The sequence below is a fragment of the Cucurbita moschata genome, unplaced genomic scaffold (genome assembly GCF_002738365.1).
Source record: "Cucurbita moschata cultivar Rifu unplaced genomic scaffold, Cmos_1.0 Cmo_Scf00006, whole genome shotgun sequence".
Taxonomy (NCBI): Eukaryota; Viridiplantae; Streptophyta; class Magnoliopsida; order Cucurbitales; family Cucurbitaceae; genus Cucurbita; species Cucurbita moschata.
The window spans coordinates 20,599-36,880 of record NW_019268522.1 but is presented as its reverse complement, the minus strand read 5'-3'; the positions used below and the strand labels follow the sequence as shown (position 1 = coordinate 36,880).

The 16,282-nt window shown below is 39.0% G+C and overlaps 3 protein-coding genes across 7 annotated transcripts in view; 2 read left to right on the top strand and 1 right to left on the bottom strand.

The window, feature by feature from the left end:
* The window catches only part of LOC111443912 (oligouridylate-binding protein 1-like), an 8,962-nt gene extending 5,738 nt beyond the window's left edge, over positions 1-3,224 (top strand). The window contains exons 9-12 of the mRNA XM_023081759.1: positions 251-370; positions 1,805-1,890; positions 2,285-2,458; positions 2,693-3,224. Coding sequence (XP_022937527.1) covers positions 251-370; positions 1,805-1,890; positions 2,285-2,458; positions 2,693-2,995 — 683 coding nt within the window. The 3' untranslated portion in view covers positions 2,996-3,224. The remainder of the gene's footprint in view (positions 1-250; positions 371-1,804; positions 1,891-2,284; positions 2,459-2,692) is intronic.
* A 206-nt stretch (positions 3,225-3,430) lies between these two features.
* LOC111443911 (auxin response factor 19-like) lies at positions 3,431-10,394 on the bottom strand. 5 transcript variants are annotated; one of them, XR_002710611.1, is made up of 14 exons: positions 9,961-10,394; positions 9,673-9,791; positions 9,498-9,593; positions 9,319-9,375; positions 9,082-9,237; positions 7,802-7,886; positions 7,513-7,603; positions 7,268-7,432; positions 6,997-7,192; positions 6,521-6,659; positions 4,676-6,423; positions 4,140-4,330; positions 3,762-4,054; positions 3,431-3,680 (listed from the first exon to the last, which is right to left on the bottom strand). XR_002710611.1 is itself a non-coding variant. In XM_023081754.1 (13 exons), exons 1-13 carry the CDS (start codon positions 10,001-10,003, stop codon positions 3,877-3,879), a joined length of 3,264 nt encoding a protein of 1,087 aa, XP_022937522.1. In that variant the 5' UTR covers positions 10,004-10,394; the 3' UTR covers positions 3,431-3,876. The 5 variants fall into 5 exon arrangements, 4 of the variants coding, with proteins under 4 accessions (XP_022937522.1, XP_022937523.1, XP_022937524.1 ...); XM_023081754.1 differs by having other exon boundaries at positions 3,431-4,054; XM_023081755.1 differs by having other exon boundaries at positions 3,431-4,054; positions 9,673-9,785.
* A 2,387-nt stretch (positions 10,395-12,781) lies between these two features.
* The window catches only part of LOC111444267 (3-oxoacyl-[acyl-carrier-protein] synthase II, chloroplastic-like), a 6,140-nt gene continuing 2,639 nt past the window's right edge, over positions 12,782-16,282 (top strand). The window contains exons 1-7 of the mRNA XM_023082301.1: positions 12,782-13,411; positions 13,655-13,860; positions 13,928-14,131; positions 15,238-15,348; positions 15,438-15,533; positions 15,744-15,789; positions 15,889-15,968. Of these exons, the coding sequence (XP_022938069.1) occupies positions 13,105-13,411; positions 13,655-13,860; positions 13,928-14,131; positions 15,238-15,348; positions 15,438-15,533; positions 15,744-15,789; positions 15,889-15,968 (1,050 nt within the window). The 5' untranslated portion in view covers positions 12,782-13,104. The remainder of the gene's footprint in view (positions 13,412-13,654; positions 13,861-13,927; positions 14,132-15,237; positions 15,349-15,437; positions 15,534-15,743; positions 15,790-15,888; positions 15,969-16,282) is intronic.

Below are 16,282 nucleotides of genomic sequence, written 5' to 3'. Positions count from 1 at the left end.
AAAAAAAAAAAAAAAAAAAAAAAAAACTATTTAAATAGCTATTGGATTTTTTTTGTCAGACACGTGTAATAAAGTGTGCATGTCAGGTTCTACGTAATTTTATTAACTGGATATCATTGCTATGCTCTTTGGCATTAAAAGTTTGTCTTGAATATCATTTCTTTATGCTCACTTTTTGGGACTTGGATATTGTTGTTTCTTTTTATTGGGAACTGTTCTACATTTTTTTCTTCTTTTTTTGACGATAAAGGAAAGTGGCTTGGGAGTCGACAGATTAGGTGTAATTGGGCTACAAAAGGTGCTAGCTCGGGCGATGACAAACAGAGTTCAGATTCCAGAAGTGTTGTAGAGCTTACAACTGGGACTTCAGGTATTTCATCTAGAAATGTATATGTATATATATGTTTTTATCATTCATCTAGAGGTTTTTAGATTTAATAATCTTCCTAGAATTCTTTTATTTAGCTTTTCAAACTTTATAGTGATTGTTGCAAATCTTCTAACATTTCTATACGCTGATAGTTTTGGCTGTTGAATAGGGAGCCTTTTCTTCTTGGTTTTCCAGGCCCGAGGTTATTTATGTCGATCTATACTTTCACTCTTAACCTTTGACTTGTTCTTGCTAGTTCTTTCTCTAGTTCTATCTGGCTCGTGCATTCGAACACTTGGCCATAGTATATCTAATTAAACATACATTTTTCTGGATCTTGTCTAACAAGAGACATATCTTCATGAATGTCTTGACTTTCAGGTCTGTATCTTGCTTATCTACATTGAATAATCATTCCAAAATCAACTTAACATAATTTTTCTTCTAGAGGCTTGTGCCCATGGAAATTTGATCCTAGGCTTGTCATAAGGAAGCCGTTGGATTTAACCTGACAGTTGGTGTTTAAATCCCTTAAATATCACCATGAAGAAATACATTTTAAATATTAAGTTGATGCAAGAGCTAATGAAGGATTAGTTCGAATGAAATGAATAATTTGATAGAATCAATTTAGCAATTGGAGAAAAAAGTATAAGAATAGTCAACTCCATAAGTTTGTGTAGCTTTTAGCAGCAAGACAAGTTTTCAACCAAGCTACCGATCTGACTTTTTTGTGTCTCTAACTTTGTAATCCCTTAGATTTCTATTTGGTAATTTTGAAGGTTGTACTGTGCTTAGTTTAAGTTTTGGGGGATTCTTTTTGTTATAATCTCTTTAGAAAGTTGGTAGTTTGTAACTTTTCTAATAACCATGAAATGTTTGTATTTCTTCTTGTTAAAAAAGACTTGGTAAATATAGTACAGATGATGAACTACATAAGACTGAGTTTATGTTACATAGAGAATTAACAAATCCACTTTTTGTCTCTAACTTCCTAATCCCAAGTTAAACAAAATTAACCTGGATTTAAACCACCTCTAAATTTTAAGTACCTTATGAATTTCTTAACTACCGATGTTGTTCTGATCTCTAATTTTGAGTGTTGAGTGTGACGAATAATTCAAAATTGATTAAATTTTCTGGTTAATTTTGATCAATACAACACATGTAGGAGTGAATAATCGAACCTACAATCTCTCTGAGGAAGTAGGGATGTCTTATCCATTGAGCTATGTGCACGTTAATCAACTTTTTGTTATTGATATATAATGAGTCCTTTTATATGGAATTGTGGTCAGTGAGTGTTTTTCCTTGCTCGGGCCTTTTATTTTTGCTATCACTGCTCTCAGAAAACTGCATCCCTTTGATGAGGGACATTTATATTTTTGCTTCATTACTTTTAGTTTCACCATTTTGTCATGCCTCTTTTTGCAGAGGGTGGCCAAGAGAAATCCAATGAGGAGGCACCTGAGAACAATCCTCAATACACAACCGTATATGTGGGAAATCTTGCTCCGGAGGCAAGGAAATTCTTTTGATAATATAACAGTAACTAATATGTTAATAGTAGTTGTTGAAACAGCTAACTTGGGTGAACCTGCAACTGGATGGCTTGTCAAAGTTCTCTGCCATCTCTAAAAGCATAGGCATGATGGTGATGAGTTTCTAAAATTTATCTAAGAAAGTTTGGCTTGTATCTTTTGTTCGCTTCTTATATGGCCTTTTTGTGGATAGTTGTATTCTTTTATTTATTTTTTGATGAAAGCATGATCTTCAGAATTTATATATCTAATGTGTTGTACAAGCAATCCTTCATTTCTCGATTAAAACCTGAATTAAAAACATGTCAGTTTTGTTATGTGATAGCATGATTATTTTATTATTGCATCATTTTCAGTGTTTATGACTCTTCAGGTTACTTCAGTTGATCTCCACCGTTATTTTCACACCCTTGGTGCCGGGACAATTGAAGATGTTAGGGTACAACGGGACAAAGGTTTTGGGTTTGTGAGATATGGCACTCATGCTGAAGCAGCTTTAGCCATTCAAATGGGCAATGCTCGAGTTGTCTGTGGCAAACCAATTAAGGTACAACCTTAATGAAAAATGTACAATTTTATCCTACTTGAATGTTAATTAATCATCATTTGATCTAGTTCTCAGAGCCAATATATATTTCAACTTGGTTATTTCGGATGGACAATTTGTGTCGAGTGAAAGAGACTAACTGCGAAAATTAGTGCGGGTTAATGTTTTTGCGTGAGTGTTTAGGACTTGAATTTTCATTTATCCACTTAATGTTTTTGTAATCAAATGATGCAGTGTTCGTGGGGTAGCAAGCCAACCCCGCCAGGGACTAATTCTGCCCCTCTTCCACCACCAAATGTGGGACACATGCCAGGTCTGTCTGCCGCCGACCTTGCTGCCTATGAACGGCAAATGGCGTTGAGCAAAATGGGTGCAGCACGAGCGCTAATGCATCCGCAGGCGGCTCAGCATGCCCTCAAGCAGGCAGCCATGGGAATGGGGATTGGAATTGGGATTGGTGGTGCTGGCACTAGTCAAACTTTATATGATAGTGGGTTCCAAAATATTGCAACCACCCAACAGCTGATGTATTACTAGGTGTATTTGAATTGCTGTATGATGCATGCTTGTAGTTGTTTTGTGGAACCAAAGAAAGTGTTACGTTCTGGGGATTGTGATGCAAGTACTATATAGCCTGGTGGTGGGGGGGTTTGATTGCAAAGTCATTTTAATTTGTTACTTTTACATTGTTGGTCTAGTTTGTAATATCCTGCTAGAAAAAAAATATGGTGCCACATCTGGAAATAAGCTCCAATCCTTCAATCTCCTTGGCCCTCTTCACATTTTTTTTTCCTGGAAGGATTAGTTCTTTGACTAAATATATTGATTGCTGAATATTGAATAGAGGATGTGAGAAGGATGAAAATAGATTATTGAATCTTTTGTCTTTGGCTGTTGGTTGTTACGGTGAGGCAATTGCAATTCGCACCACATTTCTTTTCCTTCTTTTCCTGCTTTTCCTTCTTTTCCTTCTTTTCCTAAACCATCCACTCAGATTACAAATTTGGATCGCAGTTAAGGGGCAGCATAGATTGAAGCTCACCATCACATCTCACCCAGGGGATGTTGAGATATTTTGGAATATAAATGACATTTGTGTTGCAACTTACACGAACAAAGTGGGTCTAGCTGTGTTCACTTTCAAGCTTGGGTAGCTATCATATTGGTGCTCACAATAGCTTTAAACTAAATCAACTTCATGATATGCTTCAGGCCGTCTAGCCTGCACTCATGAACACAGCATCCATGTCAGTCTCCGGTATCTTTGACATTCACCTGAGTTTCTACTTCCCAAAGCCCTCACCTCAGGAGCTGATCCAAACCTTTTTGGAATGTTCCAACAAATTTTAATCAAGAATAGCAAACCCAGATGCCAGGAGACATGATGATCAGTTATACACCGAGCTCCAGAAACCTCATCAATTGAACGAGGCAGCCGAGTTGTCATCATACTGCCCTCTCCATGCGTTTCCACTGTCCGTCCCGCTGCAAGCTTGATTGGGAGCCTGAATGTGACCCAAATTTCCATTTAAACTCATCTGCTGTACTTCAGAAGATGATAGGATCTTTATGCTCTGAACACAGCTCACAAACTCCCTGTGCAATCAGTTGGTAAATGGAGTATTAAGACAAGAAAAGGCGGCGGGAAAAGATTTAAAATATTATACTAATTTATACTTACTCCCAAGGATCATCGCCAACTAGAAGTATATCATTTTCATGATCCACATAAACAAGTTTCCAATCAGTTCGTTGAGGATCTTCTAACTGCCCTTCAATACCAAACATTCGGGCAAGATCATGCCTAAGCTCGTCATATCCTTTGTAACGAGTGACATCGATGCATCTACCCACTGATCCACGCTTTTGAACCTTCATAATTTTAGCAGTTTTAGTTTCAATCCGATCTCAAAACATCTCAAACAAGTATTGAAGTTTAAAACACCGAATCCCAACATTACTATGATAAAACAGTGGTCGTCATTTAAACGGGAATTGGATCTAGCATGCTATAATACCCTAGAGAGTAATATCGTTCTACAAATAAATAAACAAAATATGAAGGAAAACGTAGCACTGGTAGAGGTTCAAAATTGATATCATCTAAATAAGAAACGGAAACCAGTATTAAACAATCAAGACCAATTCTAATCAATGCTATCATTTACTATTCGCCTGGGATACTAGAGAAACTAGACATAAAGTGGGAAGTCAAACCTTTGTGTATGTCCGCATTCGTTGACTGTGATTTGCCCACAATCCACTACTTAAGGCTCCAGCTTCATTGACGTTGACATCATTCGAGCAGCCAGGCTTGAAGGGCAAGTTTGGAACCCCAAATGACTGCGAGCGGATTGCAGCAGTGGACAACTCTGTCTCAATATCTCTTGGCACACCCCCCTCGTAGTTCGAAAGTAAGTTCTGAAGATCTTTTTGAGAGTCGTATCCCCTCGACAATAAGGTATCTGGAGCCCATCCATCAATGCTATTACTGAAGGGGATGTTGGTTTGTGGGTGTGATTGGACATCGTTATCCAAACATGTAGGGAGTGGGAAAGTCTGCTGAATGGTGCCAGCATCCAGACAATATGATGTTCCAGAAGAAGATGCTTCTACCTGATCGGGAACGGTGCCTTTATATTTCAGTTGGTCCAATCCTTTTGAGTTAGGAAACTCGGGTTTGTTCCGCAAATCAGGTTTGCTTGGCAGCTCCTGAGGCAGGTTAGTTGCAGGCTCAACTACCAAATCTCCCCCCAGTGTGGCTGCTCCTTGTTGATTCTTATTGAGCAGGTTTGATACTGAAACTTGGCAATTATTAGTGGAAGGCGAGGTTGAACAAGACGGAGCATCACCATCAGTCAGTCCAGAATATCCCCTAATTGCCGTGGTTGGTTTGAATTGGTTATGGGATTGGGTTATAGGAACCTGCTGGGACTGCATCAGACCTAAACTTGAGAAGCCATTGCTGTTATGTTTTTCTGTTTGGAAGCTGCCTCCACTAGTGTTGAACTGTGGCTGATTGGACAAAGGCAAGGGTGGTAACTGCTGGTTTTGCTGATGCACAGGATGCGGCTGTATCATTTGAGGTGGAAATAGCGGGCTAGCTGGGGAGACCAACGGTTGCTGCTGTTGCTGTTGCTGTTGCTGTTGTTGCAGCTTCTGTAGCAGCTGCCATTGCAGTTGTTGCTCTGAAGGGATTATTGGCTGTGAAAATTGCTGAACTTGTGGCTGTTGTTGTGTTCTTTGAGACAGACTTTGTTGCAATAATTGCAGTGGGGCCTGTTGAAATTGTGTCTGCTGATGGTGTTTCGAAACAAGGGTAGGCTGCTGATCTATTTGTGGCTGAAACTGTGTTTCCTGCAATAAAGATGTCGTCTCAATCGAGTTTTTATTGGATGGTTGGCTAGTTTGATGTGATTGTACATTTCCCGCAAGCAATTGCTGTTGCTGTTGCTGTAGCTGAGAGTATACAAGTGGTTGTTGCAAACTCTGATTTGACAAATGGTTTGCACCACCAACACCATTGTTCGGAAGAGCGGATTGGGAGGTCTGTTGTTGTTGTTGCGACTGCTTCGGCTGCTGCTGCTGCTGTCGTAGTTCCGGCTGGGGTGGCAACTGCTGCAGCTGCTGCTGTTGAGACCACGACGTTGCTGGCAACTGGCCAACTTGGTTCTGTTGATTTGCCTTGCTGAATTGGAGATTTGATGACGACATTACTGGAGCTTGAAAACACAATAATTTAGATGGATCATCGTTGGTTAAAGTTCCATGCAAAGCACTAGGAGCAACCATGGACGGCAAAATTCCAGATTGAGCTGCTGGGAACTGACTATTATGTTGCATGCTCATCCACTGCACTAAACTTAAACCCGGGAAGATCGAGCTTGGTGTATCTTTCATGCCAAAGTCGTCACCGAACCACGGCATGGCTCTCTTGAAAGCATTTTCAATATCAGATTCATCATCTGCAAAAATGATGTGAAGGTCACTACAACATATTATTGCTGCTTTCTATTCACTCAAACACATGGTTCCTAGGAAATTATTGTAGGTTTCAATTACCTGGCATCCCTGGTTGTTTAGGGAATTTGGGTCTGAAAAATGGAGGTGGACATATGTAGAACGGGGTCACAACCGGCTCAACTTCCCATATAGAAACTCGGCTCGGTCGTTCACCAGCTGCCGATTCATCCCATCCAACCTTCGGTAAGTACATATAATTGGTAAGCAACAGAAGCAGGCCATTAACAATCATGGATGAGAATCACAACACATTTTTAAATATCTTCCAAGATGCCCTCTGCAACGACCCAAGTCCACCGCTAGCAGATATTGTCCTCTTTGGGCTTTCCCTTTCGGGTTTTCCTTCAAGGTTTTTAAAACGCGTCTGCTAGGTAGAGGTTTCCATACCCTTATAAAGGGTGTTTCGTTCTCCTCCCCAACCAACGTGGGATCTCACACCCTCTTACAATAGAAGTATTCCGTTCCATATAACATGAATTATATAATTTTAGTTTTGTATAATTTATTAATAGTACCTGAAGATTGCGCCACTGTGAATTTTTCCATCGTACAGAATCCATGTCACTGATACCAGTAATTGTACCCATATATCTGCGTACTCCCGACTCCTCAGTTTCAAACATCATCCTAAATCGCATGCCAAGCGAAACTTGTGTGTACATTGCTTTCGTATACTTGGCCAAAGGAATGACAAATTCAGAAGGACTGGCCCTGAAAACCTCACGAAATGATCATCGATGCTGAAACTGAAATCATACGGAATTTTAAAAACGAATCAGTAGTTACCTAGGGTTGTAAAATATAGTAAAAGGACTGTTATTTGCAGCAGCATGAGCAGCAGAAGCAAGAATCCCTATGTGCATGCTATCACTTGATATGACCGACGAAGACAGAGCGGGCTGCTGCCTGTTAGCGTGCCTTATGCCTAAAAGAAGCTGTGACTTTTCATCTCTATAATGCATCAATGTATATACCATCAGGATTTGTCTCAACATTAATTTAGGTGAGTTACAAACTGATGATTTTATAACCTTATAAACAGCACCGAGTCACCGGCGAAGACTCGTTTTGTGCTAACAAAAACACTCCACCCAGTGGTCAGAAGGTGTCGTTTTGGTTGGCCTGAAAAAATTTAAGCATTCTCAACCTCATCAAAACAGTAAAATTTATATTCCACGTTCTCACGACAAAATACAAGCAGATGCAGAACCAGAAAATAAACCCTAAACCATCAATGGGAACGTAAAGACGATGAAAATATTAACAGAGATCTTTAACCGACAGAGACAGTAAAGGTGAAAATACGAAAGGGTCCCATACCACGGTAAATATGTCTGAATGTCCATGAATTATCATGCAAATCTCTAGCTACTAGTTCCTGAGCAGGGGGTTGCATCGAGTAGTCCTATAATCAAGAATATTCAATATGAGCTTATAATAAATATACACACAAAAACAATCATAAGTTTAAATTAAAGGTTGCATTACAACCTCAAATCACATGAGATGTTAATTATTAACAAAAATGTACTGGTGTAGCCGAAAGGATACCAATCGTAGTCGAGTTCATACAACCTAAACACCTAGTATTTATACAAGTTGCTAACCGAAGATTAACTCCTTCACTCCAGCAGCCAGTTCCGAACAAGCCACACTTGTTGATCCTTTATACCAACCATCACCTCCCTACGGCTACTTAAGCCGACAAACTCATAATAACTAATTTTCGACATTTATCCCTACATTGCGCACATAACTATATGCAAATACGTGCACACAAACATTTGCTGGTCAGGCAAATTCATTAAATTGCCTCGACCTCCCCACCCCCTTCCCCTTCCTCCACAGCTCTGTGTGTGTATGTGAACCCACTCGATTGGAGAAGAGAAGCTACAATTACAAAAGAATTCCCTAGATTTTAAGAGAAGCCATAATTACAAAAGAATTTCCTATCCAAAAACGTTTCATCGGTCACTAATAGATTTTAGGAGACTGAATGGGCTAGTATGAGTGTGTAGGTCATACCTATGCTATTTGTAACATCTACGAATATCACAGGAAGTAACCATCCTGCCCTCCTCAGACATCCACGGTCCAAAAAGCCAGCAAGTCCAAACACTTTGCGAGGATGTGGAGTTCTTCATCCCGGTGTTACGACGTATATTTTTCCTTGTGTCTTATCTCTTTTGTTCTTCATGTTCTTCATCTAGATAGAGTGTGTGAATTGTGCGATCCCAACACAAAGGTCCCGAAAAACTATCTCAGACTGCCAAAGCAACTATGATCTGGACTTTCCAAAGCCTTCTTACACACCCTACACATGTGGCCCAACATCACCCATGGGTGATCGGCGAACCAAAACATGACCTTAAGAATCCAACCTTCCAACAATCATACCAGAAGAGAATCCATGACCCATCCCTAACAATGAACCTTACAAAGCTCGAGATTTTGGAATACCCCAAAGCAATAGAAATTTATTTTTGAACATAACATCTAAACAGACAGACAGAATGTTACAGGAGAACAATCAATAACATATCCTTAAACCAACATATTAAATGGAAGTAATATTAAAGAATACGAGATGTGATGCGCACTAATGGGGGAAAAATCTTCTCAGCTGCACGACGAGGCACAGAAAATCCACCGTGAGTGCTAGTGTCACTAGCTGTTAGAGTTTTGCAGAAGAACTCAGCAGGCTGCCTGTTTTGCTTGAGGCCAATATCAGATGCCAATAAAGCTTCTTTTTCATACTGCAAAACAGAATATTGTATTAACAACCAAATTATTTGAATGTATAAATGAATCGAACACTTATTGAGTGGCTAACCTACTTTATTCACTGGTTGAAGGGTCATTTGTGCATACACTTCATCAGTTTCAGGATCAGCCTGGTTCAGAACACAAAATAACCATCTCATATTGAGCTCACAAATTTATTTGCACCTCTAAACATGTAGTAGTTCAATTTAAGAGATTTGATTAGCTGTATGGGCCATAGAATCCCTCATACGTGTAATATGACATTATGGAGCATGCACACCAACTTTGAAGGAAGGTTAGGGTAGTTTGGAATGAAATCAGTCTCCTTATTCATGGATGCTGCAACCTGAAAGGTTTAAAAAAGAATCCATCACAAACCACTATCCATCCATATGTTCACATAAATTGAATCATGAAGTACATACTTGTTCACTGTGGCCTTGAGGGAAGTAAACCACAAGACTTCCAACTGGCGGTAACGAAACAAGAGGTCCAGCACAAGCATGCCATAACTCAGAATTAATATTCTTCCTTTCACCTGTTCCTTTCAGACAAACAAACAGGCATCACAACTAAATACTACTAAAGGTTTTAACAAATCTCATGATCTAAGAGCTTAATTAAGCAGATTTTTAGTATGTCAGAAATATACACAACTTCAGAATCTCTCAACAATCGTGTTCTTAAAGAACATTATAGGGAAGATAAGTTACCTTCTCCAGAATTGGGGACAAACCCATTTGGGGGAGCTTTCATACTGTAGGATATAACCCACAAATCCAAAGGAAATCTGATCACTAGCTCCGTAAAGGCAAGAACACACCCATGCCAGTCCCGGCGCCTCTGGAAACAACAACAGGGTTCCCTGAAGGAAAAGAAGCGAAGAAGGCGAGGTAGAGCGGAGGAACCCCAAAGGGAATATAGTGATCCAGTTTGGGTTGTGAAGAAAAAAGAGAAAGAAAAGTGGATAGCGAAACTGTCGAGGGGATGAAGGTGGTGATGACACAGACTTGACTCCGGGAAATCGAAGGCCTAAGATAAAGCTTGAAGCTAAATAGCTTAAAGGTTTGAGAAGAAGAGAGAAAGGGGGACAGAAACCGACATGAAATGGAAGAATGGTAGACAATAGAAATAAAAAAGATTTTTAAGTCTTTATGTTATTAATTACTCCACAAATAAAAGAAAGGGAATGATTGATAAGATGAATAATGCAAGGGAGTTGGAACTTTTGACAACGCCGCTTGCATAGTGAGTGCTGGGCTTGGGCGTGGGCGTGGGCGTGGGCGTGGGCGTGGCCTTACGCTCTCCGCCCTCGCCATGACTGCTGGGCCACCCCGCACTATGGAATGTTCAACAAACCATTTTCTGTTTTCGGCACGAATCTGAAAACAAGACACAAAAAGCTTTCACTTTTGGGTTGTAGGAAAACAGAGTAAAATAGCCGCAAAAACAGGAGCTTTGCACATGGGTCGTCGCCATTTATTTAAAGATGTAATTGTGGGCGCCATGGCTTTGACCTCATTCACTAAAACCTGACCCTTGATCATGCCCTCGCTTAAAGATGACGCTGATAAGTGAACCACTAAGAGGTCAGGATCCAGGTGATATTCAACCACATCTTTAAATGTGGTGCGAAACTTGGTTTTTTAACATGCATCCACTTACCGTACAAAGGATGATGTGCGGTGATGGATGGCCGCCCTTTTGTTGCACCATTAAAAGGTGGGGTTCAATCAATTAATTAATTTGCTTTCCCTTTCTTCCTCAACTGGATAACACACATGGGTTTTACAACACACCACCGCACCCCTAGCCACCGCCTTAGCTATCAAACGACTGACCTCAATGTCTCATCATGTCCAAAATTTAAAATTTGGATTCAGCACCTGATGACTCGACATTTTACTGTTCCTACCTATTATTCTAATAGAGTACGGTTAGCATATTTTGTTCGAAGTTGCACTGTGTTTTTCAGTGACTCTCCACAATGGTATGATATTGTCCCCTTTGAGCATAAGTTCTCATGACTTTGCTTTAGGTTTCCCCAAAAGGCCTCACACCAACGGAGAGAGTATTGTTTGTTTATAAACGCATGATCATTCCCTAAATTAGCCGATGAGACTGATGTGGGGTTTACATAATCCAACAAGGGATATTAATCTTAATTCTTAAAAGCAACAAGTAAGTAACATGGTCATATTGCGGAGGCAGAAAAATGCGTAGATAATTAAATGTTGAATCTAGATTTCAAATCTTAAGCTGAATCTTAGGTATAAGATGTTACAAGTGGTACGAAATACATATACATGAAGGAAGAAGCACGTTAATGAATATATAGTTTAGTGACATTATGTGATATTATATTATATTATATTATGTGCATGTGTTGATGTCAAGAAACAATGAAAAGAGTAGGAAGTGGCTGATAAGAAGTTAGAGACCCGAGATTCTCGGAACAAATGGCTGTTTTTGGACACATAATGGTCGGAATGGTGGAAGTGCATAGTTTTTGGTTTTTGGGTTTTGGCTTGCAGTGGGTGCAGAGCTGTCACAGCTCATGGTAGCAAGCTAGCTTCACGCGCAAGTCCTTGACAGCGCAAATAGCGAGCACGCACATGAAACAAATGAGCTATCTTTACATACAACCACAAGGCAGTGGAGGAACGCCCACAACTCCGCTTAATCAATCTTCAACTCTACAACACCAAAAAGGCCGATACTGTCTATATTGTCTTTTTTGGCTTTTTCCTTTCGGACTTCCCATCACGTTTTCTAGAGAAAGGTTTCCACACCCGCCCGATGTCTGGCTCACCCACTCGGTGTCCCATCACGTTTGCTAGAGAGGCTTCTGGGCTAGTGTAACGGTCCAAGCCCACTCTTACAGGATAGCTAGTGTAACGGCCCAACTCCACTCTTACTGGATATAGTCCTCTTTGGACTTTCCCTTTCAGGCTTCTCTTCACGTTTGCTAGGCATTTATTAGGGAAAGATTTCCACACACGCTCAGTGTCCCATCAGGTTTCCACCCCCGGTGTTTGTCTAATATCATTTGTAATGGCCCTCTTTGGACTTTCCCTTTCAAGCTTCCAAGGTTTTTAAAACGTGTATGTTAGAAGGTTTCCACACCCTTAATGGTATTTCGTTCTCCTCTACAATCCAACGATGATTCACAGCTAGGGCTTAAAAAAAAACAAAATTTATCTATGGATGGGTATGGGTAGAAAATTTAAATAATTTTTTAATATATAATTAATTAATGAATTGAAATTTAAAACGTATACATTTATTATGGAACACTACCTTCCAAAAAATTTAATAGAGTTAAAAAAAAAAAAGCGGTAAAAAAAGCGTTTCTCCCGTAAATAATAGAGTTTCATTTCAATAAGTAATAAATATTTAAATATTATTAGGAGAAATGGTATTTTTTAGTTACGCAGATAAGGCGAAGTTAAATGTATTAGTTTCTGTATTTTGTTGAAGAATATATACAATAGCGGCAGTATAAATTAGTTTAAAAAATCGAGAGTGAAGAAAAGGGAAAAGAGAGAACACTTCCACTTTTCTGTGGAGCTACTCAGGTTGCGGAAACTGTCGTCTCAAGCGTCGACTTCCTCTTCTGCAGAGATCGAATGCGTCATCGTTTCCGCCATTCTCACCCCCTCTTCTTACTCCTCCCCACATCCTCCTTTTGATCTTCCATCACTCGCTGTTTCGACTGTTCTTCTAATCCATTCCACCTTCTCTGAATCTGCACGCTCCAGATCACCTTCCTTTTCAAGCTCTTTCTCCTGTGAACCCCTTTTCTACTTGCTCTTCTTATCCGCATATACCAGGTTTTGGATTCAACCCTCCCCTCCATGGCTGCATCCTCTCTTGTTTCTCCACTCTTCTCTGGACTTTTGTCCGCTTGCATGTCTGTCAACTGCCGAAGAAATCATTCCTTTGATTCCTCCATGTTTTCTTCTTCTAAGATTATCGAAACATGTGCTGGAAGACGGAAGTTTAAATCAAAATGCAGCAGTAGAAGCTCTCAAAGTCACGGCACAGAAATTTTTTCGTCCTGTGGATCCAAGATGATGCAGGGACTTACGAGCTCCTGCATTCTGTTCAAGCCACAAAGTAGAAATTGGAATTGCCTGCCAAAACGCAGGGCTGCTCATTCGGGTATAAACGCTTCTCTTCGTATAAAAGTTGTTTTCTCTATTGAAGTTCTTGCAGTTCAATTCATTATTATTTTGTTTTAATCCATATTATCAAATTCATTAGATGTAATTTCGTTACATTCATACGATACGGTTCTAATCTGAGGAATGCCTATGCTGATGCTGCTTGATTGTATAGAATTAGTGAAGTTTCTTGCTTTTAAGATGCAAAAACGTCATGGATAATGACTTTTCAAAACTTTAGGCGAGGCCATGTCCATAGCTGTACAACCTGCTGAAGAAATAACAGTAAAAAAGAAACATGGTACCAGGCAAAGGCGAATAGTTGTCACTGGAATGGGTGTGGTGACTCCACTGGGTCACGATGCAGATCTCTTCTATAGTAGTTTGCTCGAGGGTATCAGTGGCATAACAGAGATCGAGTCATTTGATTGTGACCAATTTCCCACGGTAGATATATCTTTCTTTTCCCACATGCCGTTTCCTTTGTGTTCACCTTTATATTTTATTTTCTCAGAGAATTGCTGGAGAGATAAAGAGCTTCTCAACTGATGGATGGGTTGCTCCAAAACTTTCTAAGAAGATGGATAAGTTCATGCTTTACTTGCTTACTGCCGGCAAGAAAGCCCTTGCGGATGGAGGAATTACAGAAGATGTAATGGATGAGTTAAATAAAGCTAAATGTGGAGTGTTGATCGGTTCAGCAATGGGTGGCATGAAGGTAACCTTGACTGAATGAGTACTTGAGTATGAATGTACTATGTAGCCCGTAATGTAGATTGATGTAGTATGACAATCCATCCCAAAGTATAGAAGTATCCACTTCAGATTATGATACAAATCCTTGCAATTGTTTTCTGTGGATTAATATTAGTTAAGGTCTTGTTTGATAACCATTTGGTTTTTGGTTTTTGGTTTTTGGTTTTAGAATCTTAAGCCTATAAATATTACTTCCACCTATGGGTTTCCTTGCTTTATTATCTACTTTTTACTTCTATTTTTAAAAAACCAAGCTATGGGTTTACTTGCTTTGTTATCAACTTTTTACTTCTATTTTCAAAAAACCAAGCTAAGTTAAGAAAACTTGTTTTTGTTTTTAGAATTTGGCTAAGAATTCAAGTGTTTCTTTAACACAAAGAGCAAACCCGTTGTAGAGAAACTGGGAGAAAACAAACTTAATTTTCTAAAATTAAGAACCAAAAACTAAATGATTATGAAACGGGGCCTAAATGTTTTAGAGTTCAATATCTAAAGTTAATTTGATATGTTCTTCATTGTTTAATACTCCTGTTTAATATATATATGTCACATATCAAAAGACAAATCATTTATTACTTCCAGGACCAAGATGATTTTCTCATTTTGATTTCCTCCTAGTAATGTTGGGAAAACTGAAACTAAGTTGGATTTTGGATGATTTCTGCATAATGTTGAGATGCAAGGATGACCAAAAATGAAATATTTTTTGTGCAAGTTTTGTCATGGTTTTCTTTTGGAAGTTGACATTAGAGAGCAATAAAAGGAAATTAGTTCAAGTAGCATTTGGAGTATATCACTTTTCTGGCCTCATTGGCATTGTGATGAAGTAAATTAGTGCTCTCTCTATCTCTCTCCCACCTCGTTCTAAAAAATTGCAAACCTTCTAGTTTTGTGTAGGCTAGTTCTCTGGTTGTTCAGTCAATTCTTTTTGACTTCTTACTAGCATGAAATGTTGTTTTCTATGGAAGAACTGAAGAAATTAGTTTCCTAACTTGAGTAGAGGCACCACTCAGATGATTCATTCTAAGGAATTGATGCACTCGGTTTTCCATTTTAATTGGTGGACAGGTTTTTTATGATGCAATAGAGGCTTTACGGATTTCATACAGGAAGATGAATCCTTTCTGTGTACCCTTTGCAACAACGAATATGGGTTCTGCCATGCTTGCAGCGGACTTGGTTAGTATGATTTTTACGACAATCCTTGCTAATGCAATTTGATTCTTTTAATTCCTTTTACTTCATGTTATTTTCTGATTGAGCTTCAGGGGTGGATGGGTCCAAACTATTCCATTTCCACAGCCTGTGCTACAAGCAATTTTTGCATATTGAATGCAGCAGATCATATAAGTAGAGGCGATGCTGTAAGTGCTTATATTTGACTTCCTGAATAGGCCTGCCAGAAATTGTTTTCTTCTCAAATTTTTCTTCTCCTAAATTAATAGATAATTCAACTAACTCTAGCATGTACGTCTGAAGTGAATCATATACCATTCTTTTCACATCTGAGTTGTTCTAGATTTTTCTTATCTATATTACGACTTTATGCTTATATTTCTTTCAATTTTGTGCAGGATGTAATGCTTTGTGGTGGTTCAGATGCAGCAGTTATACCCATAGGTATTTCTTTCTTTTCCTGTTAAATTCATCTGAGATTTCTTTACACAACTTTGGGTTTTTTTTTTTTGCCCTCTACTCTTAACTGTTGTTGGGAAGTAGGCTTGGGAGGCTTTGTTGCTTGTAGAGCACTTTCACAGAGAAACAGTGACCCTACTAAAGCTTCACGCCCTTGGGACATTGTAAAGTTACCAACAATCTCTTTACCATTGATTTTTCTGTTTCTTATTGATGCTCTTGAAAATGTGAGGCAATTGTAAAGTTACTTGAACTTTGAAATATTTATTTTTTAATGTTGATATTTTTTTTTACGAACTTGAAATTAAGCTCATTAGTTAATTTTTTTATTCACCGAATATATCCGTTCTCCCTCCTTTGCATTAAAAGAGGGCTGGGATTAAACTTTTTGTGTAAAATTGTTGATGGGTTTGTTGTTTTGGTCATAAACAGTACATTTGAAAGTAATTTTTCTTCCAATTTTTTTTTTTTTTTTTTT

What these genes read in the sequence shown, in the direction of transcription:
- LOC111443911 (XM_023081754.1), bottom strand. Translation starts at nt 10,003, where the DNA reads ATGAAAGCTCCCCCAAATGGGTTTGTCCCCAATTCTGGAGAAG. An exon ending in AGAAGATTTTTCCCCCATTA is followed by an intron (nt 7,887 to 9,081) that starts GTGCGCATCACA and finishes TCTTGATTATAG; the next exon opens with GACTACTCGATGCAACCCCC. An exon ending in ACTATATTTTACAACCCTAG is followed by an intron (nt 7,193 to 7,267) that starts GTAACTACTGAT and finishes TGAGGTTTTCAG; the next exon opens with GGCCAGTCCTTCTGAATTTG.